The following is a 26,367-nucleotide window of genomic DNA, read 5'->3' on the forward strand; positions in this document are numbered from 1 at the left end:
ATCTCTGTGTAGTCACTGAACAACACTCCTGTGAGGAAATCTACCGCTGATTTTTCTGCTTTTTATTCATGAGAAGACTGAGGTCCTAAAAGGAAAATCGACTTTTTTCCCAAGGGTCTGAGAGCAGAGTCGAGTAGGGACAGAGGGCTCTGATCCCCTGGAATTCTATCCATGCTCAGCTTCCTGGGGGCACTTCTAGAAGAACTTTCCCTCACAGAAAAGAAATTTTTTTTTTTTAGAGTAAAAACGCTTTTCAAAGTCACAGAAGTGCCTCCTCTCGTTTGCCTCTCTTCTTCCTCTTTCACAAGACAGTTTACTTTTTAAAAACACTTAAGGCTAATGAAAGTGCATGAAAGGGTGGTGATACCATTAGCATCACTAGATGATCTGTCAAAATTTTCATTATGTGTTTTTATTCTAAGGGATTTGGACTCTGCAGTCAAATTTTGCTCCAGCTAGAAGTATGGCCCTGACTTGATATATTCTAATTCATACTAACATCATAAAGATTCGTATTATTGGTTTGCCCATTATAATTAATGAAAATGCTCTTTGGTAGTTATTACGATCTGTCAGATCACATTAATCTACATTTTGAAAAGTGACTTGGGAGAAGGAACCATAAATGCACTTTCTCTTTGAAGGAGCCATTAGGGTTTTCAGGGTAAAAGCAGATTTATAATTTTTGGGTTTTGGTTTTGTTTTAACCAGAGACAGACTTAATACATTTGAAACTTATAGTAAAAATGCACTTATTATTATTGTTGTTGAAATAAGGAAAACTACAGTTAACTATTGGGACTTCAGGAATAAAAGTATTTTAAATCATTTTTCCAAAGCCTCTAAGCCTTCCAAATTAATGAAGAGTTGGGAGGAACAGCTGCAGTTGAAATCTCACTGGGCTCCCCCTTCTCAATTTTCTAGGAATACTGTGAATTCATATTGTGTATACATTTCCACCAAGTTCTGTGTTTCTCTTTAAATTTTTATTTCAACTTTTTATTAACGCTGCTTTTAGGTCATGGCATGGTCAGGTCATTTACCAGCAGACTCTCAGCTTTAACTCAATTCTTTTGCTTCTGTGGGCTTTTTTGGCCATAACTGTGATATGCTTCTAGATGACTTATAATCAAATGAGTTCCATGGTAAATACTGATATTACATCTTTGTTCAGAGTGCCCTCAGAATGCCCAGGGCTCCCTGCTTTCCTCATGCGTGTTTTTGTCAAATTAACTTTGACATTCCCCAGATAACAGATAGCTCGCTGAATTTCAAATGGGATGCATTGTGGGGCAGGAATTCACAAAGCATGTTACAGTCAAGGGTTTCTGAAAATAGGGGAATAAAACCAGGTAGAAGGAACACTGTTACGTTGGAGGAAAGGGTTTTAATCAATTACATAATTTGGCAGGTTGAATGAGGGAAATATAAAATGAAATGAAAGCAACTCAAATTCATCTGTGAGCCACATATAACTGACTGAAGTAGTATGTTCCCGGAAACATCCTCTCTTTCCCTCCTTCCCCGCTTTCCATCAACTACTACGACTGAACTACATTCGGTCCTGCTGCACATGAAACATGCATGCCCTTCCTTTCCTCCCGCACTGGCTCGTTCAACCATTCATCATCTCCTGCCTAGACTGTTATCCAGTACGTCTGTATGTGAACTACTCCAAGGAACTAAGGTAGTTTAATTATGAGAACGTCTTTCCACTGAAATGAAATCTGTCTGCCTATATATACCTCGTATCCATGAGTCTTAATAGCATATTTTGCACCTTCATCCACCTACTACCACTGTCAAATATTTAAAGTTGTTGTCATGTTCTTGCCTGTGTCAGGATCCACCACCACGCTCATCTTTCTCCTCTCAGTATGCTTCCCCTTAAAATGGAGCACCCAGACCGGCAGGTGGCTTTACCAATACTGAACAGGAGAAGCTTAGTACTGTCTTGGTTCTGAACACATAGGTACGAATGCAACCCAGATTTGCATAAACTTTCGGACACTGTTATTACATGCTCGATTCATACTGAGTTGAATTAACCAAATACCTAACCTCTTCATGTGATCAGTCATGAGCCTCAGCTCTTATGATCTTTCCTCAGGCGGATGATCTTTATGAATTAGGCACAAGAGCTGACTTTAATTCATATTGATTTTTGTCTCCTCTAGAAATTCATTTCCATCCATTATTCCAGAGTCTTGGTAAGGTCAGTTACCCAGATAAGCACACTCTCACTAGGCACACATTTCTTCATTCTGTACTTAAATGCGATTTTTCCCCACACATCTTGCTAAACTCAAAACACAAAATATCTGTGGCTTTCTCCTGTTCTACAAGCCTAATCATGCCCATAAAAAAAAAAAAAAAAAAAAAGGTGACGTGCTCTCAGTTTGACATGACTTATTTTTACTGAACTTATGTTGGTTCCTGATGACCTTTTCTTTTTTTTAACATTCACAACCCATCTGCTTAAAAAAAAAAAAACTCAGCTGTTATATCCCTGGAGATTAATGCTCCAGCTTCAATATCTCCATTTATCAGAACCAGTCTATGCCCAGCTTCCACTCTAACCCCACCCCTTTTGAAAACTGTCACATTTGTTCCTCCCGCTACTCTTCTGGTACCTGTCCTGGTCCCCACATCACCTCAAGATGACCAACTGTGGTCCCATGAGCAAATTTATAAGCTCTTTTAATACCCTACTGGATACACAATTTTTCTAGTCAGGAAATTTAATTCCTTTGGAATAACTGTATTCCTTTCCAAAACTGTCTCGTGCAGCATGGACCTCTATAGCCCCTTACCAGGACTTGAACCATTTCAATCTAAAGATCACCTTCATTAGCAGAAAAGACAAAAGTTGTAATAGAGAAGCTGATAAGCTCTTTTCTTCTCTGTCATCTTGTACCATTAGATTGTTTTCCTCAGGTTTGGGACCCACCACTGCTTCTTTAAGGCCTAACACAACTCAGAATCAATCCTTTTCTCTTTCACTTATGACGCCAAGCATTTGTTCACAAGCCTCAACTCACTCACTCACTCTGCACTTTAGTTTTATTCACACTTTTTTAGTAATAATGGAAAAAAAATAAGATTGGAGTGTTCCAAAGGATTCGTGCTAATGCACAGAATGATAATTTGTTAGCACTCTGCGTTCAACTGGCTTTAGCTAATCTGGCCTGGCTGGGCCTAGAAGCCTATTCACCATTTATGACTGTTTCTCTGGGAAAACATCCTGCATTCCAAAAACGTGACTCGGAGAGAAATTTCTGAGATCTTTGTGTCTTGGACTGCCTATTTTTGCTCCTACCCCCCAATCCTAACAAATTCACAAATGTAGCTTCTGAATCAGCCACGTGAAACAGATGAGTAGGTCCCCCTTCCCCATATTCAGGCAAAGCACCATCACCTTGTTCTCCTGAATGCACAAAAAGCTTTCAACGCTGAAATGCCCTGTGAATTCTTACCACAAAAAAATGGGCCAATTTAGCAATGCTTACTATCCAGTTTATCTTTGATATCATTTCTCTTTCTGAGCCTCCTTTTGCTAAATTAATGTTCCTTTGTCTGGTTCCCCCCACCACCTTTTAAAAAAAATTTTATTGGAGCATCGTTGAGGTACAATGTTGTGTTAGTTTCAGGTGTAGAGCAAAGCGAATCAGCTATACATAATTTTTCAGTTTCTTTTCCCATATAGATTATTATAGAATAGTAAGCAGAGTTTCCTGTGCTATACAGTAGGTCCTTATTAGTTATCTATTTTATGTATAATAGTGTGTATATGTTAATCCCAATCTTCTAATTTGTCACTCTCCCCCACCCCTTTCCCTTTGGTAACCAAAAATTTGTTTTCAAAATCTGTGAGTCTGTGTCTGTTTTGTAAATAAGTTCATTTGTATCACTTTTATTAGATTCCACACGTAAGTGATATCATATGATATTTGTCTTCTCTGACTGACTTACTTCACTTAGTATGATAATCTCTAGGTCCACCCATGTTGCTGCAAATAGCATTAATTCATACTTTTTTATAGCTGAGTAACAGTCCACTGTATATATGTACCACATCTTCTTTATTCATTCTCCTGTCGATGGACATTTAGGTTGCTTCCATGACCTGGCTACTGTAAATAGTGCTGCAATGAACACTGGGATGCATGTATCTTTCCAAATTACAGTTTTCTCTGGGTATATGCCCAGGAGTGGGATTGCAGGATCATATGGTAGTTCTATGTTTAGTTTTTTAAGGAACCTCCATACTGTTCTCAATAGTGGCTGCACCAATTTACATTCCCACCGACAGTGTAGGAGGGTTCCCTTTTCTCCACACCCTCTCCAGCATTTATTGTTTGTAGACTTTCTGATGATGGCCATTCTGACCCGTGTGAGGTGTTACCACACTGTAGTTCTGATTTGCATTTCTCTAATAATTAGTGATGCTGAACATCTTTTCATACGCTTTTTGGCCATCTTTATGTCTTCTTTGGAGAAATGTTTCCTTTTTTAGTTGTGTTTCTTTTCCGTTTTAGTTTAGTGAAGTTAGTGCCATAAAGTTACAAGGCAAAGCCACCCTATTCCTCTGTTTATAGAAGGCACAAGAGTGTAAGTCCAAATAAATAAATACTTGAACGGAAGAGTCCTGCTTTATCCCCAGTCTTCTGGATCCTGAAGATCGTTGGAGTTCGAGGCAGACTTTGGGACTTAAGTTGGGTTTCTTGGGATTTGCAAGGAAGACCTTGGACTGACCATAAAATAAACCTTATTCTCTCTCAATAGCCCCAGCACCAATTCAGTTGCCTCAGGGACGTTTAGACCAGAAATAACCAAAATGAAGTCTGGATTTGTGGTGGTGTGGGGGGGAAACAAAGATGAAAATGGATCCTTGAGCCTCCTTTTAAAGAAAACTTGACCAACCACTTTGAATCAAAACATGAAAACAAAAATCTACAGACCCATAGGCAGTTGGCTCTGATTTTTCTCAGACCATTCCCATGTCAGGAAAAAGAAGTAAGATTGACGTTCTCCTGGTTCTATGTGCCACTTTCAGAGTATTACTCTCCAATGTTCTTGGAGGAAGAAAAACAGTTCCATGTAGGTCCATGCAAGTAGAATATACCCCTGGAGTTTCCCAGAGCCTAGCATCTCCTATTTCCCAGCTGCTGCTACTGGTTCATTGAAAATCTGGCCCTGGCTCACATTTCCCTCTCTGTTCCAAGTCCTCCATCAGACAAGAAGCACACCTGCATCCACAGACATGACCAGTGCACCTTGGTCCGTCAGTAGATTGACCCCTTATGTCCAACAGTCTCCCTTTCATGCATTAACGGCCATGGTCCCGTCCAGGACCTTGTTATCACTTGAAAATCTTCCATTTCAAAGTCACTTACTCAAGAATCCCTCTTTCTGAAGACACCATCATCTTTTCATTTTACAGTGACCTCAGAGGCCCCATGACTTTTTCTAATCAGTCTGCAGATCCTCTTTTTCTTCCCTCCCCTCCTTTTTTAAGGTTACACTTCCCAGGTCATCCTTTCAGTAACACTCTTGCCAGAACTCTTTCCATCATGCCCGTCGAGCAAAGCCCCAGCTCTGGCTGCAGCCCACTATGCCCTTTCTCGGTGTCTGAGTGATGCTGGAGAAAGCCACAGCAGGGCAGCTTGGTATCATTGCAGATTCAGGCCCCTCAGCCCTACAGGGGCCCTCACCACTTCCCAGAAAGCCTAGCACTTTTTCTAGGTTTCTCCAAGTCTGACCGGGTCCCTGACCTGGTCGTGCTCAGTGTTCTCTTCACTCTCAGCAGCTGAGAATTGAAGGTGTCAGATGGGAACTCCCTCAGCTTCTCTCCATCGGGTCCATAAACCAAGAGCATCTGCCCTCCGCACCTGTGCCTGCCTGAGACGCTGCTCCTCCTACCTAATGAGGACTCCTCCACATCTATAAACCATTCCACGGCCTTTCTCAAGGCAGCTCTCTCCTCCAGAGCAGGGGTCCCCGACCCCCGGGCCATGGACCAGTGCCAGTCCGCGGCCCATGAGGAACCGGGCCGCACAGCAGGAGGTGAGCAGCGGGCGAACCAGGGAAGCTTCATCTGCCGCTCCCTACTGCTCCCTACCGATCCCCACCGCTCACATTACCGCCTGAACCATCGCCCCCCACCCCGTCCGTGGAAAAATGGTCTTCCAAGAAACTGGTCCCTGGGGCCGAAAAGGTTGGGGACTGCTCCTCTAGAGTCACCTGTTCCCCTCACACGGATACTTCCTAGCAACATGTAAATGTGTGCAAGTCTCTCCACTTGACAGAAGGTAGTCATCCCTGGCCCTCATAATTCTCCTCCAGTTTTCTCTCATTCGCTAGCCCTTCAAACTCGTTCCTTGATAGAGAGGTCAGTATTTTCTACTTCCTTTTCTCCTTCTCATTCCATAATCCACTCTAATCTGGATTAAAGTAGCGTCCTCAACACTCCTGGGGAGCAGCCCTCTCAGAGGACACCTGTGACCTCAATGCCTTTTCTTTATTCATCTCACTCAGTGGTTGTCAAATGGGGACCATTTTGGTGATGTCTGGAGATATCTGGTGATCACAACGGGGGAGAGGGTCCTTTGCACCTCATGGGTAGAGGCCAGGGACGCTGCTAAATATCCTACAATGCATAGGACAGCCTCCTACAACAGAGAAATCCAGGCCAAAATGTCAGCGGTGCTGAGGTTGAGAAATCTTGACATGATGATCCCTACGCAACACCTGAAACTACTCATCACTTCGTCTGTTTCTCAGCTTCTATCCTCTCACTCTCCAGATTTTCCTCCTACCTCTCTGGTGTTCTCCTTCTGCAGCTATCTATTGACTCCTGAGTCACTGCCCCTTATTCCTTGGAGATTTAAGCCTTGGTTCACTGTTACTTCTCCAACACACTACTCCTGACATAATCCTTGGGGCTCTCCTTATCCACATATATAATCCTTCTCACACCCTGTCTGTGCAAATCCACCCTGCCTCAGCCCAAAATTCCAGTGCTCATAGCCCAGACCTGGTCTGTACCACTTACTACTCCTCCCTCAGTTATAAACATCTGACTCTCCAACTACCACCTCCTATTTTTTCAGCTCATGCTCTTCAATACCCCAAACTCCAAAAATTACCAAACCCCACTAGGGTAGAAATCTATTGATCCTATTGCCCCACCTTCCTCATGTCTGTGGTCCTCTGCTCTTGCAAACACCCTGCAACTCTCTTACCCTTGTCTTGCTTTGCTGAACTGACCTGGAGAAACCCCCAAACAGGTAAATCAAACTCTGCCTGCTCCACACCTACTCCCCCAAGCTGGACTTAAATGGGAAAAGCAACTAACTTCAAGTGGGCTCTTAGGGCTGCCAGGCAATCATGTTCCATTACCCAGTGCGTTCACTCTCAGATGACTGTCTCATACCTTCTCTCTCTTCAGATCTCTTCATCTCTCTTCCTTCCTCAATCTTAGCTAATGGCTTTTTCCCCATTTCATTGATAAACTAGAAGCAGTCGAGAAAAAACTTCAACAAGCTCCTACTAGCAGATCTATTGACCTAATCCCACCTGGGTCCTAATACACTGGCTTCCCTCCTACTTCTAAGAACGAACTGTCTCTAAAGCTCTAGGTGGATGCCCACTTCTCCTCCCATAAGGAGGAGATTCCATCCCCTTCTTGCCCTCTCAAGGTCATCACTCCAGAAATTCTTCCCCCTCACTCCTGCCTTTTCAAAGTTTCTCTCTCTACTGGATTATTTCCATCACTTTACAAACAACCATTCCTGCCATCTTAAAACTAACTAGATAAATTTTAAAACTCTTTTCAACCTAACGCCTTTGCAGATAATACCCCCTTTCTCTGTATTCTTGTTCAGCAAGAACTTTTGAAAGTGTTATCTAAATGCCAGTATCCAATTCCTCTTCTCCCATTCCATTTTGAATCCTCTCTAATGAGCTTCTGGGTCCCCAGCACTCAGCTGAGACCTCTCTTTGTCAAGGTCTCTGCCATATTGCTAAATCCAACCTCCCATCCTCATCAGCATCATTTGGGCATCCCTTCCTACTTTATACTTTCTTCCTTTGGCCTCCAGTACTCTCCTTGTTTTTCGCCACCTCACTGGTTCCTCCTTCTCAGTCTCCTCTGCTGATGCTTCCTCCTCTCTCCCTGACCTGTAAACACTTGAACCCCCCCAGGGCTCAGGCCAGGATTTCTTCCTGATTCATCTCACTCCCTCCCTGCTGCTCATCTCCAGTCCCATAGCTTTAAATACTGTTCGTGTGCTGACAACTCCCAGGTCTCTAGCTAGATCCTTTCCTTGAACTTGGACTGGATGTCTCAAGCTTGACATACCCAGAACAGAATTTTGATTTTCCTCTGAAGAGTCTCCCTTCCAGCTGTTCCTTCCATAGTCTTCCAGGTCAAAAATCTTGGGAGTCATCCTTGATTGCTCTTTCTCGCACACCTCACAGCTGATCTGTCAAAAAATCCTGTTGGTTCTACCTTCAAAACATTACCGAGAATTTGAGTATATCTCACTGCTGCCATAGTTAACACTCAGGACCAAGCCACCACCATCTGTCACTTGGATTCCTGAGAAGCCCAATAGACCTTCCTGCTTCTGCTCTGTTCCACCATACTGTTCTCACAATAGCCAAAGTGATCCTGCTAAAACTAGGTGAGGTCAGGTAAAGTCACCCTTCTGCTCAAAACCCCCCAGTTTATCTTGCCAAGGGTTACCCTTGAGAACTAAAATATTGCCTGCCATATCAGTAAACAAAGGTTGTTGCTTCACATTGCAGCCGCCTGGACGGTGAGCGCTGAGGGAACTCAGGATGGAGACAAACAGGCTGCCCACTGCCAAGCTCATCTAGCAGTCAGCCGTGCAGCCACCCCCGTACAATGCACCTGAGGAGACTGGCCCCCAGATAGCTAAGGTGCGTGTCAAAGGAGTGATTTCAGTGAGCCCAGACTCTTGCATCTTCCCATACATAGAAAAGCAATAAATTCTTTCACCTGAGATAGCTGGTTTTCTTTTCTTAACAGTAATCCTTTGATGTTCTGACTACCTGGTCTTTTGTTGCAAAAACTTCTATATATCCTGGCTTCCCTCCTTGCTTCTTCGGAGCAGTCTCTCAGAGTTATTTGAGATGCTGTCTCCCAGGCTCGAAGTCCTAAGAAAGTCCACCAAATAAAACATAACTCTCAACTTTTAGGTTGTGCATTTTTTTCAGACAACACCCTCAAATAACTTCCCAACTCAAAGTAAAACCAAAGTGTTTACAATCGCCTGTAAAGTCCCCACTAGCTACTATTCTCACCACCCTTCATTCTACTCCAGTCACATTGGCCTCCTTTCCCCAAACCTTCCACCAACTCCCACCTCAAGACCTTTGTTCCTGTTGTTCCCTCTGCCTGGAATGCTCTTCATCTAGTTTTCCAAAGAGTTGGCTCCAGCATCCCTGCTTCAGGTCTTTCCACTGATCACCTTCTCAGTGAGATTTGCCCTGTACACCTTGTTGAAAACTGTAACCAACTCCCTCTGCAACACACACATATAATCCTTCCTTTATTTTTCTCTGAAGGATTTACCATCATCTGACATGTTGTGCTTTATTTATTTTGTGTTTTATGTTTCCCCTACCAAAATGTAAGCTCCACACGTGTAAGGATGTCTTCTGTTTGTCCGCTACAGTGCTTAAAATAGTAGACATCAAATAAAGATTTGTTGACTGAATTAAGATTTTAACTCTTTCTTCAAGGTCACATCTATTTTCATCTAGTTAAAGACAAACAAATTTGAATTTCAGGAAATCAACTGTATTCTCTGTTAAGCAGTATCTTCTCTCAAAAGGGGAGCCAGTTACACAAAATTCCAAATGGCATAAGAATTCTTCCAACCTCCTTCTCTCTGCGTAACCATGAGTGCTGAATGAAGGGAACACATTTGCTCCACTTTAATCCTCATCTTCCCAAGTCTCTTTTCCTTTTCTAAATCCTGAGGTTTCTCATCATCTTCCCTGGTTTACCCTGTTGTAATCCTAATATTCTTTTGCCAGCCCAAACTCTATCTTGTTACTTACACCACATTTGGTAGAAGGTAAACAAAGGGAAACATCATCAACTGGCATGAGACAAGAGGCTGTAAGAATCCTCCTGCCTCTAAAAAGCCCAGGGAGTCATAAATAAACCTCAAGTTCTGGAAAGGCCGAAAGACAGGGTATTACTATCGAGACTTAGATCATAAAATGTAATTCCTTAGCCTTGTCTTTCCTTCCACGTGTTCTCATGTTGACTGCAGCCTGGTTTCTATCCAGCGTGCTGCAAGCAGATTCACCGTTGCTAGATCAGAGTTCCTCCCCATACCCCATCCTTCGCCCCATGTATACTCAGGCAATCAGACCCATGTGAGTTCCTGGGTCAGTGCCAACAGAGGCAGGGTTTCTAGAAAGAGCCTTGACCACTACCCAACATTTCCCCCTACTAACCCCTCAATCCCCAGGTTTTTTTCCTACTCCCCGGGGCTTGGGATCAACCTGGGGTCTGCTGGGGCAGTCACGCTGGCTGGGCCCCTGCAGTGACGCCTAGATCACCTTTGCTCTTAACTACATCTGGGATTGGGAGCACTGGTGGGAGCCTGGGATGCCCTACATCTGTGCTGCCATGCTGCAGGACCACCTTTATATGCTCCATCCCCAGGTGGATGGCTCCCCATCCTTGGTTCTAACCAGCTTGGCCAGTGCTGCAGTCTCTACTTCTAGTCTGAACTCCTACAAGTTTATCTGGGTCTCTGGTACTCAGTTCCCAGCCTCACTCTGGTCAATCCCTTTCCTCAGAGTCTGATACCTGTCATCACACACCCCATCTACTTTCAGGGTCCGTGTCCCAAAATGATGGTCACCAATCACATGGGCCCAGAGCATCCGACCATGCCACCGTTTCCTCGACAAGTTCCCTCTTGAACTAACTGCTCTGAAAATTCTAATGTAATGAATTACAGTTCATTGGCACAAGGGAACAGAAAATGTCAGAGAAGCTATCAGTGTCAGAGGAAAAAACCAGCATGGCGCTGTACACCTTAAACTTACACTGTGCTATGTGTTAATTATATCTCAATAAAACTGGGGAAAAAACGGTATGGGAAAATGTTCAGGATAAAACATTAAGTTAACAAAGCAGGTTATAAAACAGATTTTCATTGTGCTTAAACAAAAAACTGAACCACGACAGAGATGGTTTCCCACCAGAGTGAGATAACCAAGGGACTCTCTGTAAGGTCAGCCCTTAGCCAGGTCCCTTTCACCTTGACCCTCACCCACACATGCACCTCACCTCGGAGTGGGTCTACGTCTAGTTTCAACATGTTCCCAGCTCCTCACAAGCTTTGGGGTGGCAACAACACATGCACCTATGTTCACATCTTCATTCACCTTTTAACATGTCAGCGTGGTTTGGCTAAACTCACCCACTTCAGCCCACAGAGTGGAGCAGACAGTGGGGAGGGGCAACATGTGATCACGGGACAAACTCTGCCCTGCAAGGTGGCCGCTGTCTGCAGGCACATGAGGGATTCACAACAGCATTTCTTTACCCGTGATTTATGTAGACTACACGGCAATACTTTGTCTGACTAATCACACTACACACCTGAACTGGGAAGGAAACCTTTAATGTACTTATCATGCCATTAGGAGCACTGCTCTCAGGCCTTGTTTCAAACGAAAGAAAAACAAATTCTGAAGGAAACTAATAATGATAAGGATTTTGTCCTCCCTCTTGGCCAAACTATGTAACTATATAAATACTATATAAATACAAAACTATATAAATACATTCTGTACAAAAACACTGGGCTCTTCATCCTTCTAAAATCTGAACTATTTGAGGATAAGGCCTGAGTAAACACGGTCTATGCCTTGCTTTATTTCCGTTCAACTCAGCAAACTGCGGCTGGACCTTCCGAAATGCCACCCGGAGAAGAACAGAAGGCTGATTATCCAGTTCCTTTTATTCTTCTCTCTCTTTTCTGTTTCCAATTTTGCTTTGCCTTTGGGCTCTTTTTTTTTTTTTTTTGGCATATACAGAATTTATTTTTTATTTTGGGGGGCTCTTTTTGCTCCCAGCTTTGTACTGGTGTCCCTGTTTCTAATTTAAGATTTTGGTTTGGATCAACTTAGCTGACTCTGTCCTGGCATGTGCCCAATCCGCCACCTCCCCAACTGCAGCCACCCATTCTGACCGATGCTATAACGTTCTGCCTACAAAAGAGGCTTCCCTTAAATCTCGGGCCTGAGTCCCCTGAGTCCCCTATTCTCAGGGCAGCTTCTATACATCCCGTTTGTTTACCATGGAGACAGCTCGGGAAATACATGTTTACTATGGAACTGGGAGTACATGGGCTACTGTGATGCTGACGAGAAAACACAAGCAGCTATGTACGTGCTACACAAAGATGTGGCAGGCAATGATCATCAGATGTGTGAAAATTTATAAAGCACAAGAAAATCACAGATTCCTCCCTGAATATGATATGAACACACAGTTAGAGAAAGATAATAGCCAGGATATAGAGATCTGATATCAACCACACAAATAAGGAAACTGTGATTAACAATTTCAGCATCAGGGCTTCCCTGGTGGCACAGTGGTTAAGAATCCACCTGCGAGTGCAAGGGACACGGGTTTGAGCCCTGGTCCGGGAAGATCCCACAGGCCTCAGAGCAGCTAAGCCCGTGTACCACAACTACTGAGCCTGCGCTCTAGAGCCCGCGTGCCACAACTACTGAGCCCATGTGCCACAACTGCTGAAGCCCATGCAGCTAGAGGCCCTGCTCCGCAACGAGAAGCCACCACAGTGAGAAGCCTGCGCACCACAACAAAGAGCAGCCCTCGCACAGCAACAAAGACCCAACGCAGCCAAAATAAATAAAGCTATTAAAAAAAAAAAAAGCAGTTAGAAAATAACAAAACAGAAAAAGGTCAGCTCCATGAGTCTGTACCAATATCATACTCAAACGTGAAATATCTGTGTCAATTCTACTTTGGGGCTGTAACGGCAGAAGTCAGAAAAAAACACAAAACTGCTCTGTTACTTTAAGATGCAGGAATACTGGTGAGCATTCACAATTCTGCTTCACTGAAAATCTCACTGAATATAATAGAGAAGTCATTGAATACTATGTCTTTCCATTATACCCAAGTGATTTTCACAGTAGGCAATCTGCTAGTACACCACAGGAGTCCCACACTTTGAAATAAAATGGCATTGTGGATAGAGTCTCATGTGCCATCCCTTTTCAGTCCAGAGACCTGCCTAGTTTCCTTACTCTTGGCTGAATTGAGGGGACAATCCATAAAGAGTGTGTGGGAAGAGGGAAAGCACATAATGAGGTGGTTTTTTGTTGTTGTTGTTGTTTTTCTGCTATCAATAATATAATTGTGCTCTGCCGATTACTGGAGTGGCGACTACACATCATACTCTGAAAATTAAAAAAAGATTTTTCCATTGCTAAGTTGGTAGACAAGCCATTTGCAGCAGGGGGCAAAAATCAGTAAATCTAGGTGGATCCTGGCATGCTTTCCTTACACATCTGGTGCAATAACATGGTATAGGAGTTAGAGACATACTTCTTCCCATCACCCTCTTCAAATAAGCCTAATATAAAATCTATTTAGTAAGGACATTCTCCACCAGGCATCCTATGTGCTTAATTTTCTTTAAACAAGGCATTAATAAAATCACAGTAGCATCTAATAAGATTTTTAATTCCTTGAGGGTAGGAACCATGGCTAATCTTTAATGAGTCTAATGTAGTGAGAGCACTTAGTTCCCTTCTTAGCAGAAACAACCAATAGAATATCCCTAGCCCTACAAGATGTATCCAAATAGGTTGTGTTACTGAGCCTCCAGAATGAAAAGGGAATTGGACTGGTCAGTGGACCTGGACGTGCTCAGTAGAGACTGGTTTCCGGAGTTTTTGACAGCAGAAACTGGTAGCAAGGGTGTCAATGAATAAAGGGGGAGTTTCAGACACACAGTGCTATTTTACTGCAGAACAAGTTCCCATTTGCTATTACAAGCAGCGTGAAGAGCGAGCTTACAGTGCATGATGCCAAGACGCTGTAGTTCAGGAACGTGCTCCCCAGAGGACGAGAGCTTTGCACACAGAGTCCTAACAGCGAGGCCTGTGCCAGATCTAGAGCCACCGAAGGCAAGAACTCATTTAAAAACAAAACAAAACAAAAAACCCTCTTTCTCCACTTTGTGAGAAACCTCTAGCTAACTGATACAAATTTAAGATAGAGTGGTAGTACTCACAAACTCCGGGGTTCGGAAATCCTGCTGACTTTCCAGTGATCCAAAACCGGAGACAATTGTCTGTTCAAGGTTTTCCAAGACTGAAAAGAAACAAAAAAACGAATAAATAAATGAGCACGATCTTCCGTTGGCTCACATACTTTTTTTTGCTTTTAAGTCAGCAACATTGGCTTAACTATTTTTAGCGTCTGTGGCACACTTACAGGTTGACATTATTTAAGGCTTTTGGAAATCAGGACACTCAAAATCTTCAGTAGCTATTTCATCTACTACACAATGCCACACTTGTAGGATATTAGGTCCTAAAATGCTCTAAGGCTAGATCTACCATGGAAAATCACTTAGCTTCTACATGGAAGGACATGGCAACTAAATGTTATAAAATTCCAGCTCAGGAACACTTTAGCCTATTGATGTTCTTTTTTCTTCCACATGTCAGGGAACTGACGTGGAGTCATTTTAGGGTAGTAACTTTCTGTTTTAAAATCTGTTGACTAGCACTATCTAACAGAAATATACTGGGAGCCAAACAAAATATTCTAGTAGCTACATTAAGAAAGAGAAATAGGTAAAATTATTTTTAGTAGTAAGATTTATTTAACCTGATATACCCAGATTATCATTTCAACATGTGTGTATTCAGTATAAAAAATTATTAGTGAACTATTTTACATTTGGGGGGTATTCTTATACTCACAACACATCTCAATTTGCACTAGCCACATTTCAAAAGCTCAATAACATCATGGGACCAGTGGTTACTACACTGGACAGCACAGTGTTAAGAGGGATAAAGGAAGCAAATCCAGAAGGTGGGTTGTTCTGCAAGACACTAGTCTCCTCTTGTAAACACGTTCCTGATGTGAATAAAACGGACTGTTCCAGATTAAAAGACACCAAGAGAACAAAACAACCACTTGCAGTGTGTGGTTCTGGGTTGGATCCTGGTTTAAACAATCCAGATATAAAAGACTTAAAAACAAACTGCGAAAATTTGAATACTGATTAAGTGTTGGGTTATATTAATATCGATAAGTATAACCACGTAATGGCCATGTAGAAAAATGTTCTTAGTTAAATAAACTTACATAAATAGTCAAATATTATTAAGCATTTAAATAAATATTCTCATTTATCAACAGGTCCAGCCTCTTCAACAAATCAATGACATGAAAAAGGTAGACTGTTAGAGATTTAAAGAGCCCTACGGAACAGAACTCCAATGTGTGTTTTTTCCCACACCACTGAACAATTAATTCAATTCTGACACGAGCTACCTGAAGGTAGCATCAGATTCCACAGTTTATGGGCTCAAGACTGCCCCCATTTCAGATGCCAATCGGAAGTCCATGTTGTCACCTGTGCTTCTGACTAACTGGCTATAAATTGGAGGTTCCCACCAGCCTCTCCTCAGGCTCAATGAATTTGTTAGAGTGGCTCACAGAACTCAGAGAAACATTTATTACATTTACCAGTTTAGTATAAAGGATGTTATAAAGCAGGGGTCCTCAACCCCCGGACCACGGACTGGTACCGGTGCCTGGCCTGTTAGGAACCGGGCTGCACAGCAGGAGGTGAGCGGTGGGTGAGCGAGCGAAGCTTCATCTGTATTTACAGCCGCTCCCCATCGCTCACATTACCGCCTGAGCTCCGCCTCCTGTCAGATCAGCGGCGGCATTAGATTCTCATAGGAATGCAAACCCTACCGTGAACTGCACATGCGAGGAATCTAGGCTGCACTCTCCTTGAGACTCTAATGCCTGATGATCTGAGGTGGAGCTGAGGCGGTGATGCTAGCGCTGGGGAGCGGCTGCAAATACAGATTATCATTAGCAGAGAGGTTTGACTGCACAGAGACCATAATCAATTGCTTGCAGACTCATATCTAAATTCTATCAGTGAGTGGCAAGTGACAATTAAGCTGCATCTTACGGAGTAGACTGGATATAAGCAACACACTTTGAGTGTCACTGTCTCCCATCACCCCCAGATGGGACCATCTAGTTGCAGGAAAACAAGCTCAGGGCTCCCACTGATTCTGTATTATGGCGAGTTGTATAACTATTTCATTATATATTGCAATGTAATAATAGAAATAAAGCGCACAATAAATGTAATGCCCTTGAATCATCCCAAAACCATCCCCCGCCCCTCCCCCATCTGTGGAAAAACTGTCTTCCACGAAACCAGTCCCCGGTGCCAAAAAGGTTGGGGTCCGCTGTTATAAAGGATACAGATGCACAGCCAGATGAGGAGGTACAGGGGCAAGGTGTGTGGGGAAAGGTGCAGAGCTTCCATGCCCTCTCCAGGCGCCCTGCTCTCCCCACAGCTCCACCTGTTCACCAACCTGAAGCTCTCCAAACCCTGTCCTTTTGGGGTTTTATGGAGGCTTCATTACAGAGGCATGAGTGATTGACGATCAGTGGCCATCGGTAATTGATTCAATTTGCCCCTCTCCCCTACCCCGGGGGTCAGGGGGGTGGGACTGAAAATTTCTACCCTCTAATCACTTGGTGGGTTCCCTGGGCAGCCAGCCCCCCTCCTTTGGTTACCTAGGGGCTGTCCAAGCACCTCATTATCATAACAAAGGGCATCTTTATCCCTCTCATCACGCTGGAAATTCCAAGAGTTTTAAAAAAGGAGCTCTGTGGGAATTCCCTGGCGGTCCAGTGGTTAAGGTTCCACACTCTCACTGCTCCAATCCCTGTCTGGAGAACTAAAACCCCACAAGCTGCGAGGTGCGGCCAAAAAATAATAATAATAAATAAATAAATAAATAAATAAATAAATAAATAAAAAAGGAGCTCTGTGACATGAACCAAGGAAGAACAAATAATATTTCTTATTACAAATCACAATATCACAACCACCATTAGCTATATGTGGTACTCAGCTGGATCTTAACTTGAACAAACCAGCTATAAAGGTTTGCTTTTATCAAAACTAGGGGTGGAAGGTTTGTTTGCATTTATCAAAACTAGGAAGATTGAGTATGGGATAAGCATTAAGTTACGGTAAATTACTTTTAATTTTATGAAGTGTGATGTTAGCTTTGTAGTGACTTTTTAATTGCATATTAATTTTTTTTTAATCCATTAGAGGCTTTCATGAAAGAAGAGACTGGGTTCCTATCAACCCAGAAAAATTCCCTTCAGTGGCCCCAAAGAAAGCTGGGTATGTATAGGTGAGAGTTATGAGATCTCTAAGTGATTGTTTAACAAAACCAAACTATCGGCCAACCACTCAGCTATTTGGCACATCACTAAGAAACATCCCAATATCTGGACTAGACTTCAGGTTCACTCAGAATCTTGCCCACTAAACTCATATCACTGTAAGCCTATGAACTGCAAGGAAGTGCCAGTAGTAAAGAACACAGACAAGTGATTCTAATGCTTCTGAAAAACTGAGTTCATCACAGGACCCCTAAATGTGAACCAGAGCAGAAACAGGAAAGAGATGAGGTGAGCCATGGCTTGCAGAGCCGTGACCAGAGCCGAAATTAAGGTGCTTGCCCCTGAGAACTCCAGGGGCCAGGGGGCGACAGCAAGTACTACACAGTCTGTTACATTCAGCAAGTACTGCATAGTCTGTTACACTCAGGGAATTGTAATAAACTGGTTATTCCAACATCAGAACAAGTTGTCCAAGATAATTACATTCTTGCAGGCCACCTTTAAAACTTGCTAAAATGTGTTTATACTAGTGGCTGTGAGGGTGGGTTTTCAATTGGTGTTTTGCAGCTTGGTTTACAAGTAAGAAGAAAAGACCTTTTTATAGCAGTAAGATAGACACTGATGAAATTGTATCTGTGGTGCTTATGATTCACTTTTTTTTTCCTGGCAGAACTAGCAAGTCAGAGAAACATCATACTGCAGGTATTTTTTTAAACAAGTACTGTAAACCTGATGGAGTGACTTGACTTTTGCATCTTATCCGGATTCCTTTAGAAAGAGATGCCCAATTTACCTATTATGTATCTGGGGTCAACAGATGGGACAGAGCTGCTGTTGTTGACTTTTTTTTTTTTTTTTTTTAATGAAAGGATAAGCTTAAGAAAGTACAGGGCTTCCCTGGTGGCACAGTGGTTGACAGTCCGCCTGACAATGCAGGGGACATGGGTTCGTGCCCCGTTCCGGGAAGATCCCACATTCCGCGGAGCGGCTGGGCCCGTGAGCCATGGCCGCTGAGCCTGCGTGTCCGGAGCCTGTGCTCCACAACGGGAGAGGCCACAACAGTGAGAGGCCCGCGTACCACCAAAAAATAAATAAATAAATAAAGTACAAATTTTGCCTAAACACAGAGGAGAAAGAAGATGTATTGCCCAGATGTTCTATCAAATTAAAGGCATCTATGCAGCTTGACAGGATTTGTGAGAGAAAATATAGAACTATTTATAATTTTAGTTATTCTGTTGGTAATGGAAACTAATAGATTCACTGGTTAATGTCAACACAAAGTAGAACCTGTAAATTTGAGTGAATAAAACAGAAATGGCTTAATTGAAACATCATCCAGGTAGAACAAAGCTGCAGCTGTTGCTCTCATTACCTAATATAGTACTGAGAAGCAAATGGTTTATGATGCTAATATGATAATTATACTTCCCTACTGAGGGGCTCCAGTTACTGTTTGATATTCTCATTTCTGGTAATCTAACACAGTTGAAAAAGTTCATTTCTCAGCAAAAATAAAATAGTCAAAATCTAGGTGACACTTTGAGGGCTTTTTATTAAAATAGCTGCAGAATCAGGAAAAAGATTCTAAAAAGGCAAAAATGTTCATTTAATTTTCTTCTTTATATAAGTCATTTTAAAATGTAATATTTTGAAATGCATTTTTCATATTGCCATAATACCTCACTTTATACTACAGAAGTACCACCTTGAATGACACCATGATTAGCTCATTTAATTTTGGCACTTGGAATATAAAAAGCATGTGGTACCTCTATGTTATCTGTTCATCACAAAGCTGCTGAGAGAACTGAAAACTGTTTATTCAATGAAAAATCTTTGGTCCTGACATGTTGATATAATTTTGTATGGATGCAATGTGAAAGTTCAACTGGAAGTCAGGTTCAACAAACATTCATTGCCTGGTTTATACATATTTTGCACAGTCATTGTGTTCTTAGGCCCTGGGAATACCAAGAAGAACCAGACAAAGTTCTCTCTTCTTGAGGAAAGGAATTTGAGACATGATAAATCCTATTTTGAGGATAATTAGTAAGTGCTAGGCTAGACAGACTAATGGAGTATTATAGGAATACCAAAGAAAACACTGTATACACATACATCAACTGGTTTACTATAGGCGAAACTCAAATAATTGAGGCTTTGGTCAAAAGAAACTCACTATTTACTTTTCCTAAATTTAATAGTAATTGATCACATAACAATTAGTTTAAAATGAAAGAAATAGAAACAATATTTTTAAAACTTTATCAATGCAGTTACTATAGTAAGATTAAAGGAATAAAGTCATTGGTGGTACTAGTTGACATACATGAAGGCCCCAACAGAAATGTCTAGAAGTCCAGTCACATTAATGAGTTAATAAGAGAACAGTAGAAACCTCACCAGAAAGTTGCAGTTCACATGATTACTTGTCTATCAATTAGAAATGGAAATCATCCCAACTGCAAAATGGAGAGGTAACTTCTACAGCAAAGATGATTGAGATTTACCTAAAATGGGCAATAAAACGAGCCATCATCTACATTTTATAACTTGGATAACCTATTATCCATCAGAAAACACAAAATGACCTCTCGGGAACGTCATGCGTAAGGCCCAAAGACTGCCTGATAAGCAGTGCCCAGCAATAAAAGTAATCAGAATTAGGCATCCACACTATATCTAACTTACAGCATCAGTATGGCAGGTCATTGGGTCCAAATGACATCTTCTTTATGGTGACTGGTTGTGAATGAAATGGTCAGAGGCATAGCAAGTATATGAGAGATAGCAGGTGAAAACAGACCGTGGCCTGGTGCAAAGGGCACTGTGCATGGATTAAGGGGATTGATTGGGTTGACCTGCAACTTAGTTGCATGATCCTGAGCAATGACCTATTCTCAATTTATCTGAAACTAGTTAAAAAATTACTTTCCCTGGTTATCTTACAGGTTGTGCAAAGAATACAAATGACAATTCAAAATCATGTTAAAAAAATAAAACACTATCTAAATATAAATTAAGTTCACGTACATAGAACATAATCATATCATATCGTGACATGAAGAAATGTAAACAGAAATTTCCTGAGGGTGTTATAACATGCCTGGCACTTCTAAAGGTCTGATCTTACTTAATCTTCTTTGTATCCTCGTTTTCACAGATGATGAAAATTTAGATATCATTAGTTGCCTGAAGTCAACGACTAGAAGTGATACAATGGCAGTCTGAATCTGACTCCAAAACTGGACATCTTTTTGAATTCACTAATGTCTCCTAAGCTGCTCTAAATAATTCCAAGGGGTCCCCTGATGCTAAATGTAACTTGGTAATGAATTAAAATAGCACGGTAAGTCAGAAAAGTATTAACTTGACTAACACATCTTGAAAAACAAATAATGAAAAAAAAATGCAGTGAAATTTATTGGTATAGTACTCACAATTAGAAGAATTAATGGAAAAGCTCCACAAAATAAACAAACAAATACAATATTCTGACAAGTGGCTAAAGATATTCACATGCCAAGGATGGAGCTAGGTGATGAAGAGGGTATAGAAACTGTCCTCAGGAATCCCATGATCTAGTGAATGTACAATTAAAGAAGTGTTAAAAGAATGGGCCATATTGCCTTAGGAATGAAGATATGGTCACATATCCAGATTGGGCAGGACGTCTAGTGATCTGCCAAGCATCCTATACCTATACCTATACCTCTCTTCTCCCACTGGACTAAAAGTCTCTGAAAACTGGATCTCAGCATATATCTAATGTTTAACCTGAATAACCTGGCACTCACCAGCCACTATTTTTAAAGCAACCACACACTGGGACCACCATTTCCTGTCACTCCGTAATTTCCACATATCATGTGGGCCTGCCCAGTCTCACTCCCCACACCACCTAAGGCTAAGCCTATACCCCACGTGTCGCATCATCCTATGATATCGTATTTGGTCTCCAGGTTCCAGTGTTTCTTTCTCTGGCTTCAGTTTTACAGGATCCACTGCAGTTTGGTGATGGGAAGGGGAAAATCGATTTTCCCTATTATCCAAAGGCTGTAAACTTAAAGATTATAGGCCCTGTAATATTAAATGCTATTCTAAAATGGGTCCAAAGAGTCATTATTAATGAAAATAAAGTTAATAATGAAATATAAAACACAAAGACAGGAGAGTTCCTTTCAAGGTTAAGACGGCTGCGGTTCACCACCCAGGGCAGTGGACTTGGTTCACAAGACCTCTATGCAGTATGACCCTGTGGCTTCAGGCACATCACTCAACCCTAAGTCTCAGTTTCCTCATCATTAAAATGTGGATTATAATGCCTACGTCAGAAAGTGGAGAATAAATTAACTGACACATATATAAAAGTGACTCGAAGACTGTTAAGTACTGTATAACTATTGGGTACTTTTTTAAAAAACTTCATTCTTTAATAAATTTTGGCATCCTTTACCTTGTTAGGCACCCATTTTTCCCTCTGACTTTTTACCTTGACTATCCCTACCATTCATTCCTTTTATAAGAAAATGAATTTAAACATAGAAAAAGATAACATTAATTCAGCAAATATTTCTGAATGACCTCAGTGGCCTAAGCACTGCTGGCTACTACTTTCAATGAAAAGAAATGTGAATCAGGAAATGTTTCTTCACTTTTCTGAATCTGGATGGATCAGCCTCTTACCACAGCTTGCTACTGACATATAAACTAAACTGTGGCATTCTCCTCTAATCATTCCGGGAATGCAAATTCCAAATTGAATTTGATGGTTTCTTTTAGAGTTCTGTTTTTCCCATCTTCAGAAATACAAAAGTGTGCTCTCTCTCTCATATTTCTGGAAGTGAAAAAAACAGCTAAAGTGGGAAGAAGGAAAAAAGCACTTATGAATATGTCAAATTTGTTAGGGTAAGAACATTTTCTTCCCTTTTTTTTGGACTCATGACTAGGACCCAGTACTACCCTTCAAGTAATTTAGAATATAAATATTTTCCCTACATTATGGTAAAAACTGCCTTGTTTCAAAGGTGCCCCCTGTTGTATCTCCCTTCTTGATTAATGTATTAGCATTGATTCAACCACCTAAACTACAGCTGGGGTCATTTTTGACTTTTCTCTTTCCCCCACTCTTGATATTTGGTCAGTCACCAAGTTTTATCCTTTTTATATTCAATCTTAACCTTAGTACATTCTACCTGGAATGCACCTCCCCTCACCACCATTTTACCCTTTCTTTAAATTTTTTTTTCAATGTCACCATTTACGTACCAGGTTAAGTTAGCTGCCTCAACCTCACATTCTTATAGCACTTTGCAGGTCTAGTAAAACCTGTCATATCACTATGAAAGGTGTCCAAACACTGAACTGTTGCATTATTAGTTATTAAAATATAGTATTTTCAGTTGGTCTTCTGGTTAGAGTGTGGAAAAGAAATAAAAATTAGTGATTATTATAAATAAATTTGCAGCTTATATGGAACTGGGTCCCAAATAATCACATAGTAGTTACTCTCTCACAAACTGGTCACCTCCAAGAAGATAAAATCTGGAAAAAACATACATGTCCATCCCCTTTATCACACTGTATGGTCATGACTTGCTTTTCTTCTCCACTTGGTCCCGGAGCTCCTAGAGGGCAAGTCACTGTCTTAATTTATTCTGTTTCCTCAGAACCTGAAGTAATACCTAGCATATCATGGATCTCCGTACATGAGCGAATAAATGATGGAATGAATTATAAATGCTTTGTCACTCTAGAAAAGTTACTAGTGCTCAATTCCTCAGAGTGAATTTAATTACCTATGTAATAATAAGAGAGTTTTTATATTTCCAGAAATATATTGCATTGGGCCACACTGGGATATGTCCACATACAAAACAGGCCAATAGTAAAGTGTCCTTTCAAGATAATAGTCTTCAAATGCTTGGACAATATTTACAAAAAGGAGAGGCTCTGCTTCCCCTCCACCCTGCCCACTGCTCCAGCAACGCATCAGGCAGGAACATTTCCTACCTGCAGCACCGAAGACTTCACAGCAGAAGGAAAGGCAGACAGTTTGGTGAGTCCCTTGGGCATCTCACCCTCCCAGCCCTACCCCAAGTGGCAACTCTAAGGATTTCTACCATCCACAAATAACAATACTAGCCCCGAGAAGAGCTTCAGTAAACACAATTTTCTCCATCTTGTTACATTCCCAGTGACGTTTAGTGCTGTTTTCCTCTTATTAGCCTTTCCCTATTCCCACAAACTTCCCTCAATAATTCAGCTCCAAAAATATCCCTGGAAGTTAAACATGTCTCTTTCTGAACTCACATTATTCACTCTCATATACCAACCACATTAGCTAATACTTTTTTTGGGGGAGTGGGGGGCGGGGTACGCGGGCCTCTCTCACTGTTGTGGCCTCTCCCGTTGCGGAGCACAGGCTCCGGACGCGCAGGCTCAGCGGCCATGGCTCACGGGCCCAGTCGCTCCGTGGCACGGGGGATCTTCCCGGACCGGGGCACGAACCCGTGTCCCCTGCAGTGGCAGGCGGACTCTCAACCACTGCAGCACCAGGGAAGCCCAGCTAATACTTTTATAGAAAAGCACAATATATATCACAAACCTACCAGATTCTAACTGAATTCATTAGTTCCTTTTCATCTAAAAGAGTTATTATAGTAACATATATAAATCATAAAAGTTGCCATTTAAATCATTCTTAAGTGTACAATTTGGTGGCATTAATTCTGTTCACAATGTTGTACAACCGTAACCACTGTTTCCAAAAATTTTTTTTTTTAAATCACCCCAGAGACTCTGTAACCATTAAGCAATAACTCCTCATTTCCTCCTCCTGCTAATTCATAGTAACCTCTAATCTACTTCCGGTCTCTATGAAGTTGCCTATTCTAGATATTTCCTATAAATGGAGTCACATACCATTTGTCCTTTTGCCTCACTTGGCATAATGATGTCAAGGTTCATCCATGTTGTATTGTGTATCAGAACTTCATTCCTTTTTCTGGCTGAATAACACTCCATTGTATGCATATACCACATATTGTTTATCCACTCCTCTGTTGATGAACACTTGGATTGTTTCTACCTTTCGGCTATTGTGAATAATACTACAGTGAACAACGGTGTATGCGTAACTGTTTTAGAGCCTCTGTTTTCAGTGCTTCTGTGTATATACCTAGTAGTGGAATTGCTGAGTCATGCAAGATTTTGACGTTTAGCCTTTTGAGGAACCACCAAATTGTTTTCCGCAGTGGCTGCATCATTTTACGTTCCCATCGGCAATGTATGAGTGTGTCAATTTCTCCATATCTTTGCCAATGCTTGTAATTTTCTGTTTTTTAAAAACTTCTAGCCATCCTAGTAGGTGTGAAATGATGTTGTGGTTTTGATTTGCATCTCCCTAATGACAAATGATGCTGAGCATATGCTACTGACCATTTGCAGATCTTCTTTGGAGAAAGGTCTACTCAAGTCCTTTGCTCATTTTTTACCTGGATCGTTTGTCTTTTTGTTGAGTTGTAGGAGTTCTTTATTATTCTGGATATTAAAGCCGTATCAGATATATTATTTCCTAATGTTTCTCCCACTGTTCTTCTTTTCACTTTCTTGATAATATCCTTTGTTGCACTAAAGTTTTTATTTTGATAAAGTCCAATTTATCTATTTTGTTTTTGTTGTCCATACTTTTGGTGTTATATCTAAAAATCCACTGCCAAATCCAAGGTCATAAAGGTTTACCTCTATGTTCTCCTAACAGTTTTATGGTTTTGGCTCTCGTATCTAGGTTTTTGACCCATTTTTAGTTAACTTTTTTTTTTTTTTTTTTTTTTTGCGGTACACGGGCCTCCCACTGCCGCGGCCTCTCCCGCTGCAGAGCACAGGCTCCGGACGCGCAGGCTCAGCGGCCATGGCTCACCGGCCCAGCCGCTCCGCGACACATGGGATCCTCCCGGACCGGGGCACGAACCCGTGTTCCCTGCATCAGCAGGCGGACTCCCAACCACTGCGCCACCAGGGAAGCCCTTAGTTAACTTTTATATGTGATGTGAGGTTGGGGTCCAGCTGCATTCCTTTGGCATATGGAAATCCAGCCGTCAAAACAACATTTGTTAAAAAAAAAAGCCTCTTCTTTCCACATTGAGTGTACTTGGCACCTTTTTCAAAAATCAATTGGCCATTTCTGGCCAGTTTCTGAACTCTCAGTTCTATTCTGTTGGTCTATATGTTTATCCACGTGCTAGTATCACACACTTTTGATTACTGTAGCAGCTCTCTGGTGAGTTTTGAAATCAGTAAATGTAAATCCTCCAATTTTGTTCTTTTTCAAAATTGTTTTGGCTATTCAGGGCCCCCTGCAATTCCACATGAATTTGAGTCAGCTTTTTCAATTCTGCAACCTTTACCATTTTAACAAACATATTTTGAAAATTTTAGATTTAATAACATGAATAATCAATCTTAAAACTGAAGACTAATTTTTATTTAATTTTACCAATTTGGTATTGTTTTTTAAAAACTTGGCTAAGAGAGTTGATGTTCTATAAAGGACAAATAGTATTAATTATAGAAGTATGTTCCAACAACATCTTGCAACGCTATCACTATCACTCAGCAGTCCAATTGGTTCAAGTCTCTTAAGACCCCCAGAGTTCCCAGTGGAACACCACCCTGAGTTTGAAGTTGGCTATGGCTCAGCTGAAACTTGGTCCTAGTCACTGATCTGTCAGTTTCCAGATTGTAGTGATTATACATGTCCTGGGGATGAAAGAAGATACCACACTTAAATTTCTACTGTCTTTAAACTCAAGGCCAGCGTAGGCCTTTTTAAAGCCTAGGAGGGACGGGAACATAGAAAT

At 41.5% G+C, this 26,367-nt stretch overlaps 1 protein-coding gene across 2 annotated transcripts in view; it reads right to left on the bottom strand.

The window, feature by feature from the left end:
- The window catches only part of ANO6 (anoctamin 6), a 202,520-nt gene that overhangs the window by 109,181 nt on the left and 66,972 nt on the right, over positions 1-26,367 (bottom strand). For both annotated transcript variants that reach the window (XM_060166466.1, XM_060166465.1), the window contains one exon: positions 14,328-14,407. In XM_060166466.1, the coding sequence (XP_060022449.1) occupies positions 14,328-14,407 (80 nt within the window). The remainder of the gene's footprint in view (positions 1-14,327; positions 14,408-26,367) is intronic.

This window comes from Lagenorhynchus albirostris, chromosome 11 (genome assembly GCF_949774975.1).
Source record: "Lagenorhynchus albirostris chromosome 11, mLagAlb1.1, whole genome shotgun sequence".
NCBI lineage: Eukaryota > Metazoa > Chordata > Mammalia > Artiodactyla > Delphinidae > Lagenorhynchus > Lagenorhynchus albirostris.